General features: G+C 57.8%; 1 protein-coding gene across 1 annotated transcript; it reads left to right on the top strand.

Annotated features, from left to right (window-relative positions):
- The first annotated feature begins 1,492 nt into the window (after positions 1-1,492).
- LOC125959349 (uncharacterized) lies at positions 1,493-7,963 on the top strand. Its single transcript, XM_049692170.1, has 2 exons — positions 1,493-2,802; positions 3,721-7,963. Exons 1-2 carry the CDS (start codon positions 1,493-1,495, stop codon positions 7,961-7,963), a joined length of 5,553 nt encoding a protein of 1,850 aa, XP_049548127.1.
- The last annotated feature ends 911 nt before the right edge of the window (positions 7,964-8,874 follow it).

The following is an 8,874-nucleotide window of genomic DNA, read 5'->3' as shown; positions in this document are numbered from 1 at the left end:
AACGGCGACCGTGGCCAACTATGTCCTGGTACGCTGTGTGATGATGGAGGCAGCAACCGTTGCATCGATGGCAACCCTGGCCAACTAGGCGTTAGGATGCTACGTGAAGAGAGCAGCAACCGCTGCAACAATGGCGACCCTGGCCAACTATGTCCTGGTACGCTGTGTGATGATGGAGGCAGCAACCGTTGCATCGATGGCAACCCTGGCCAACTAGGCGTTGGGATACTACGTGAAGAGAGCAGCAACCGTTGCAACAACGGCGACCGTGGCCAACTATGTCCTGGTACGCTGTGTGATGATGGAGGCAGCAACCGTTGCATCGATGGCAACCCTGGCCAACTAGGCGTTGGGATACTACGTGAAGAGAGCAGCAACCGCTGCAACAACGGCGACCGTGGCCAACTATGTCCTGGTACGCTGAGTGATGATGGAGGCAGCAACCGCTGCATCGATGGCAACCCTGGCTAACTAGGCGTTAGGATGCTACGTGAAGAGAGCAGCAACCGCTGCAACAACGGCGACCGTGGCCAACTATGTCCTGGTACGCTGTGTGATGATGGAGGCAGCAACCGTTGCATCGATGGCAACCCTGGCCAACTAGGCGTTGGGATACTACGTGAAGAGAGCAGCAACCGTTGCAACAATGGCGACCGTGGCCAACTATGTCCTGGTACGCTGAGTGATGATGGAGGCAGCAACCGCTGCATCGATGGCAACCCTGGCCAACTAGGCGTTAAGATGCTGCGTGAAGAGAGCAGTAACCGCTGCAACAACGGCGACCGTGGCCAACTATGTCCTGGTACGCTGTGTGATGATGGAGGCAGCAACCGTTGCATCGATGGCAACCGTGGCCAACTAGGCGTTGGGATGCTACGTGAAGAGAGCAGCAACCGTTGCAACAACGGCGACCGTGGCCAACTATGTCCTGGTACACTGTGTGATGATGGAGGCAGCAACCGTTGCATCGATGGCAACCCTGGTGGTGCAGTACGAACGTGTACTGCACGAATAAGTGGGCTCCACCGCAACTACAACTCTGATGACGATCTTGTAGCGGCGGTGGTCTCCTGGGCAAGGGTCAACCGTCAGGTGTCATTTCGGGCACGCGGTTGACACGGATGCGCCCAGGCTGAAAAAGGCCCAGGTGAGTGCTGAGAGCGTGGGTGGCTCAGCACTCACCAAATGATAAGGCTGATCGCTCTGCGCTAGCAGAGGATCGGTCTCTTCGATTGCAACACTCAAGGTAAGCTGACACGATTCCTAACGCAAATCATTTTCGTATAAACGATTCCCCAACGAAATCATTTTTCGTACAAAATCATTTGGTGACCCCGACGTGATCCGTATTCGCGAGCGGATTCGTAAATTCTTCAAGTGCTACCGTGCGCCCACGTCCCTAAGTGCTACCGTGCCGTACGTTTTTCCTGCGTTGCGCTCTCGCTCGTCGCTCTCGTGCGCGTGTAAGTAACGGTGCTTCAGTGCGGTAACAATGCCAATCACCAATTCGCCAGCTGGTGACCAGAAGTCCGGTGGAGAAAAGGTGCCGCGGGCTGCGGATGTGCCTCGTGGCAACACAGATAGTGGTCGGCAAGGCACGAGCCAAGAGCTGGGAAGGCCATCCGCCGCCAACGAGGGGGCGCGGCAGCTGGCCGCGCTCGAGGAAGCCATGCGGGCCGTGACAATCGAAGCCAAGGCCGGGCACCTTGACGACGAATTGGTGCCTATTAAGGCAGACATGCTGGAGGGCATGTATAGGGAGGGCTGTGCCGTGCTCTCTCGCCTCGAAGCGAAGACCGGTGCGCCTCAACGCCGCGGCCAATTCTGCGATGCATACGCAGCGGCGAGGGTTGCGCTGGGCCGCTTGCGGAAGGCTGAGACGGCGTCCAGCTCCGTGCTGGACGCGACGACGGCAAGTCCGGCGCCGAGGCCTGAGCATCTGCCTCGCATTGACTTGCCGAAGTTCGGCGGGGACCCGAGCGACTGGCCATCGTTCGCGTCCCGCTTTGAGCGGCGCCTGTCCGGCTGGCAGGAGGACGCGACACGTTACGCGTACCTCCAGCAGTGCTTTGCAGGGTATCTGCCGGCCTTGCAGAGCGCGGAATCGTTCGAAAAGGCTGGTATGCCTTTCGAGGAGGCATGGATGAGGCTCCAAGAGCGGTTTTATAAGAAGCGAGTGGCCTTCTTGGGGCATTTCCGTACCATCTTGGAGGCCCCAAGACTGTCGAGCGCCTCATCGAACGGCCTGATGCGGCTCATCGACGTGGTGGAGACGGCCATCACGTCAGCCCGTCAGGTTGCCGGAAAACCAGAGGAGGCACCCTCTACAATGGAGGACGGGTTCCTAGTGAGCATAGTGCTGTCCAAGCTGGACGAGGACAGCTTGGCACGCGTTACCAGAAAGGCCGACCAGCAGCTCATTCCAACGTGGAAGGAGCTGCGCGACGAGCTGGATTCTATGGCGAACCGGCTCTACTACGAACCAAAGAGGCAGAAGGATCCGGCCTCCCGTGGCCCCCCAGCCTCCAAGGTTCAAGCATCGGCCATAGCACCGCGCAAGGCAGCCTACGTGGCTACCACAGCACCAGCGGCGGCTCAATCGAAGCCGAAGTCGTGCATCGCTCGGGATCCGGCTGGCGTTAAAGATGGCCCCGCTTCATCGGCTTCCGCTAAGCCGAAAACGGCAGATGATCGTCGGCTGTGCTACGCATGTGACAAGATGGGCCATAAGGGCAATCTCTGTCCCGAGATGCGTGTGCGGTCCGCAATGGAAAGGGTAAATCTCATCATGGAACGCGGGAAGTGCGTAAATTGCTTCTCGCGAAGCCATGTGGCTCGCGATTGCGTATCGGAGAAGAGGTGCCAGCATTGCGGCAAAAAGCATCATACGATGCTATGCAGTTCCGCAAGCCTCTTAAACGAGGAGCAGTGACTCGGCTCCAGTGCCTACAAACGCTCTCGTGCGTCGTGCTCCCGTGTTGCCCGCTCCAGTGCATCGTGCTCCCGTGACGAACGCTCTCGTGCGTCGTGCTCCCGTGTTGCCCGCTCCAGTGCATCGTGCTCCCGTGAAGAACGCTCTCGTGCGTCGTACTCCCGTGACAAACGCTCCCGTGCGTCGTGCTCCCGTGTTGCCCGCTCCAGTGCATCGTGCTCCCGTGACGAACGCTCTCGTGCGTCGTGCTCCCGTGATGAACGCTCTCGTGCGTCATGCTCCCGTGTTGCCCGCTCCAGTGCATCGTGCTCCCGTGACGAACGCTCTCGTGCGTCGTGCTCCCGTGTTGCCCGCTCCAATGCATCGTGCTCCCGTGACGAACGCTCTCGTGCGTCATGCTCCCGTGTTGCCCGCTCTCGTGCGTCGTGCTCCCGTGTTGCCCGCTCCAGTGCATCGTGCTCCCGTGACGAACGCTCTCGTGCGTCGTGCTCCCGTGATGAACGCTCTCGTGCGTCGTGCTCCCGTGTTGCCCGCTCCAGTGCATCGTGCTCCCGTGACGAACGCTCTCGTGCGTCGTGCTCCCGTGATGAACGCTCTCGTGCGTCGTGCTCCCGTGATGAACGCTCTCGTGCGTCATGCTCCCGTGCTGCTCGCTCCAGTGCATCGTGCTCCCGTGATGAACGCTCTCGTGCGTCGTGCTCCCGTGTCAGAAGCTCCAGTGCTCCTCATGAACGCTCTCGTGCGTCGTGCTCCCGTGATAAACGCTCTCGTGCGTCGTGCTCCATCAGCCCCCGCAAATCCTCCCGTGGAACACCCTCGTGCGTCTCCCGTGACGACGATACCACTACGACCAGTATCGCCACCCTGTTAGCGACGGTCATCGCCCGGGTGCTAGGTGCTGATGGCCAGTGGCATCAAGTACGCTGCATTATGGATTCGGGCAGCCAAATTGATGCAATTACCATTGCCGCAGCGACACGGCTGCCGATGCCTCTCCGGCCATCAAGGCTGCAGTTGGATGGTGTTTCCGGGCCACTCGCAGTTACGCGCGAATGCGAAACGATGGTGGCTAACTGCGACGGAACCCACAGCTTCCCGGTGAAATTCTACGTGATCCCGGAGCTGCCTAACCTCCCCTATCGGTCGCTGAAAGGGAGCAATGCTGGTATGCCCACAGACTTGGACCTTGCCGACAAGTCATACTACGTCAGTGGCCCAGTTGACGTAATATTGGGCGCCGGGGTGTACTTCGCCTCGCTCATCCCAGGAATGGGGCGGACTGAACGAGGGCTAACCATCCAGAACTCCGTGTTCGGATGGTTAGTGGGCGGATTACTCCGTCAAGACGCTGCCCAAAAGGTCAGGTCGTACCCATGTGGAGTGGCCACAGTGGAAGACGACCTCCGTAAGTGCATCGAGCGATTCTGGGAGGTTGAGGATGCATCTCTCCCGTGGAATCCGGGTACGCCGTCGGCTACAGCACCGGAACTTGAGGCTTTTTTCCGCGATACTACATCATTGGCGCCGGACGGCCGATATGTAGTGAAAATTCCCTTACGGGGGGAGTTGAGTGAGCTGGGGGATTCCTACCAGCACGGAGTCAGGCGCTTACTAGCACTCGAGCGTAAGCTAGAGCGCCACTCCAGCACATATGACGACTACCGCGCATTTATGCGCGAGTATATTGAGCTGGGACACATGACACTAGTCGAACCGGAAGACGCGAAGCGGGTACGCTACGTTATACCCCATTCGTGCGTCGTAAAACCGGAATCGTCAACTACCAAGCTACGTGTGGTGTTTGACGCCAGCGCCAAATCGACCACAGTAGTGTCACTCAACGACCTCCAAACTATCGGCCCGGTCCTGCAGCCGGATTTGTTACGCATCTGGCTTGACTTCCGGCTACACACGGTGGTAGCAACGGCTGACATCGCAAAGATGTACCGCCAAGTGTGGGTATCAGACGAGGATACTTGGATGCAGTGCATCCTGTGGCGCGACCATCGTACCCAGCCGATGCAAACGTACCGATTGCGCACCGTTACGTACGGTGAGGCAGCCTCCTCTTACTTGGCATGCAGAGCACTGCAAGAGGCCGGAGAGGAGGTACGTGCCAGTAGTCCTGCGGTCGCAGATGCCATACGACATGGGTTCTACGTGGACAATTTGTCGTTGGGTGCCGCCACATCCGAAGAGCTACGTGTCCTCTGTTCGGGTGTGGAACAAGCGCTGCTTCGCCGCGGTATGCCCTTGCGAAAGTGGGCCTCGAATATGGACGATGTACTCTATCACGTACCACCGGAGCATCGGGAAGCTCCAGTGAAGATCGGCGACCGCGATGCCGTTCGCATGTTAGGGTTATCCTGGTGCCCGACCGAGGACACTTTCCAACTGGTCATAGGCGACGAAATCCTTCAGCTAGCGGAGAACCTGACCAAACGTGGTCTCGTCGCAAGGATTTCCAAGCTTTATGATCCAGTTGGGATCTTGCAGCCGGTGATCATCACGGCCAAGATGATAATGCAAGATCTGTGGCGCGAAGACCTCGCATGGGATGACTGCGTGTCTCCCGCGTCAGTCCACCAGTGGAACGAATTCACGACGCAACTCCCGTTGTTGCGGAAGCTGCACATACCACGGATGGCTGCTCCTAGTGCCCCGACCACTATACGCATCGATGGATTTTGTGATGCGTCGCTGAAGGCATATGGTTGCGTATTCTACGTAACCTTCACGGACAATCAGGGCAACCAAACGACACGCTTGTTGTGTTCAAAGGCTAGAGTAGCACCGCTGAAGACGACGACGTTGCCACGTTTGGAGCTGCAAGCCGCCCTGTTGTTATCCGAGCTCTACGTGAGAATTCGAGATGCCTTCGACTCCCGTGTCAAGGAAACATACTGGTGGTCGGATTCGCAAGTAGCTTTGTCTTGGATACGATCCGACAACACTCGGTGGGACGTCTACGTGAAACACCGAGTGGCCAAAATCCAGGTGGTTACTGCAACCGCGGACTGGCGATACGTACCCACCAAGCTTAACCCTGCCGACATAATCTCCCGTGGGATCTCGGCGAGGAAGCTTATACGTCCAGAAGTGATGGCCTTCTGGCTAAACGGCCCCACATTTCTGAACTCGGGCTGTGATGCATTCCCTGAACCAACAACACCAGATGAAGCAGTCGCAGCAGAGTTAGGAGCAGTGCATTCTCAGGCCTCGGTCTACGTGGCTACCGTGGGACCCGAATGCGACGACTTGATTTCGCAGTACCGTCACCACTGCTCCTTCTCGAAAACACGCCGACACTTCGCCTGGCTTGGACGGGCGGTCAACAATTTCAAGGCAGGCATGGCCTCGCAACGCGCAATGAACCCCGGTCTGGTCCCTACGTACGGACCATTGACTCACGCTGACCTGGAGGATGGCCTAGTGCGCATTCTGCGAAGGATGCAGGCGACCGCCCATCCCAACGAAGTGAATGAGATGCTGACGAAAGGATGCATCACACCGACGAAACGCATGCAACATCTTAACCCCGTTTGCGTAAACGGATTAATCTACGTGCAAGGACGATTGCAGAATGCGGAACTTGCCGACGGCGCCAGGCTGCCGATCCTTGTCCCGAAGTCCCACCCGTTCTCGAGGGTGATGATCCGGGACATCCACGAGAGGATCTTCCATGCTGGAGTCTCATTGGTAATAGCGGAGTTCCGAACGCGTTACTGGATGCGCGACCTGCGGCGGACGGTGTTGGGGGTGCTTGCTCGATGCGTTCCGTGCGCAAAGGCTCGCCCACGCCCATTCGCTCAACAAATGGGCCCTCTGCCGGAACCTCGAGTGAACGCGTCGCCACCGTTCACACACACCGGCGTCGATCTTTGTGGGCCATTTGTGGTGCTCCCCGGTTTAAAGGGCCATCGCAGCATCGATGTCTACGTGTGCATCTTTGTCTGCTTCGCGACGAAGGCAGTACACCTTGAGGTAGTGGAAGATCAATCCACGCAGGCCTTCATCTCGGCTCTCATGCGCTTCGTGTCGCTACGGGGAAAACCGAGTGTAATCCATTGCGACAACGGTCGCAACTTCATCGGTGCAGCCAGGGAACTGCAGCGCATACGCGATGCCTTCACCAACGCCGAGTTCCAACACAGCATCATCGAAAAGGTCGCCGAAGAAGGAATGCGCTTCGCCTTCATCCCCCCGCGCAGCCCTAACTTCGGTGGTCTATGGGAGGCAAACATCAAGGTGGCCAAGCGACTGCTAAAAGCCGCCGCCCACGGTGCGCAGTTAAGGATGATTGAGATGCAAACTTTGATGCATCAAATCTCAGCAATCCTTAATTCCAGGCCTCTTACTGCTGTCCGCACGGCACCCGAGGACGTCGAGGTGTTGACTCCAGCGCATTTTTTGATTGGTCGCGCCTCCTTCAGCACACCGGCGATGCTGAGAAATGACGACGCTGAGCCCATTCACACGCGGTGGAAGCGTGTTCAGCGGCTAACCCAACAATTTTGGACTCGATGGCGGTCCGAATACTTGGCGCAATTACGTTGCGCCGCTAAGTGGACTCGACGAATGCCGAACGCTCGCGAAGGACAAATCGTATTGATCGGCGATGATAATGTTCCCGTGTCTCGGTGGCCGTTGGGTATCATTATCAGAGTCTACCCTGGCCCGGACGGGGCTATACGAGTCGCCGACGTGAAGACAGGTAGTGGAGTCTATCGGCGAAACGTCCGTCTACTAGCTCCCCTGCCCATCGATCCTGTGGTTCCTGCTACGTGCGGCGACCCTGACGATCCTGTGGTTCCTGCTACGCGCGGCGATCCTGACGATCCTGCGGTTCCTGCTACGTGCGGCGATCCTGACGAACTTGTGGTTCCTGCTACGTGCGGCGATCCTGACGATTCTGTGGTTCCTGCTACGTGCGGTGATCCTGCAGATCCTGTGGTTCCTGCTACGTGCGGCGATCGTGCCGCGACGGCGGGACATAGGGACGACGAGCCTACAGCAGGCGTTTGGGACTGACGACTCCGTCCCAAAGGGGGGAGGATGGTGCAGTACGAACGTGTACTGCACGAATAAGTGGGCTCCACCGCAACTACAACTCTGATGACGATCTTGTAGCGGCGGTGGTCTCCTGGGCAAGGGTCAACCGTCAGGTGTCATTTCGGGCACGCGGTTGACCCGGATGCGCCCAGGCTGAAAAAGGCCCAGGTGAGTGCTGAGAGCGTGGGTGGCTCAGCACTCACCAAATGATAAGGCTGATCGCTCTGCGCTAGCAGAGGATCGGTCTCTTCGATTGCAACACTCAAGGTAAGCTGACACGATTCCTAACGCAAATCATTTTCGTATAAACGATTCCCCAACGAAATCATTTTTCGTACAAAATCACCTGGCCAACTAGGCGTTGGGATGCTACGTGAAGAGAGCAGCAACCGTTGCAACAACGGCGACCGTGGCCAACTATGTCCTGGTACGCTGTGTGATGATGGAGGCAGCAACCGTGGCCAACTAGGCGTTGGAATGCTACGTGAAGAGAGCAGCAACCGTTGCAACAACGGCGACCGTGGCCAACTATGTCCTGGTACACTGTGTGATGATGGAGGCAGCAACCGTTGCATCAATGGCAACCCTGGCCAACTAGGCGTTGGGATGCTACGTGAAGAGAGCAGCAACCGTTGCAACAACGGCGACCGTGGCCAACTATGTCCTGGTACGCTGTGTGATGATGGAGGCAGCAACCGCTGCAACATCGGCGACCGTGGCCAACTATGTCCTGGTACGCTGTGTAATGATGGAGGCAGCAACCGTTGCATCGATGGCAACCGTGGCCAACTAGGCGTTGGGATGCTACGTGAAGAGAGCAGCAACCGTTGCAACAACGGCGACCGTGGCCAACTATGTCCTGGTACGCTGTGTAATGATGGAGGCAGCAA

Source organism: Anopheles darlingi, chromosome 2 (assembly GCF_943734745.1).
Source record: "Anopheles darlingi chromosome 2, idAnoDarlMG_H_01, whole genome shotgun sequence".
NCBI classification, from domain to species: Eukaryota; Metazoa; Arthropoda; class Insecta; order Diptera; family Culicidae; genus Anopheles; species Anopheles darlingi.
Note: the sequence above shows the minus strand (reverse complement) of the source record. Positions and strands in the feature narration are given on the sequence as shown.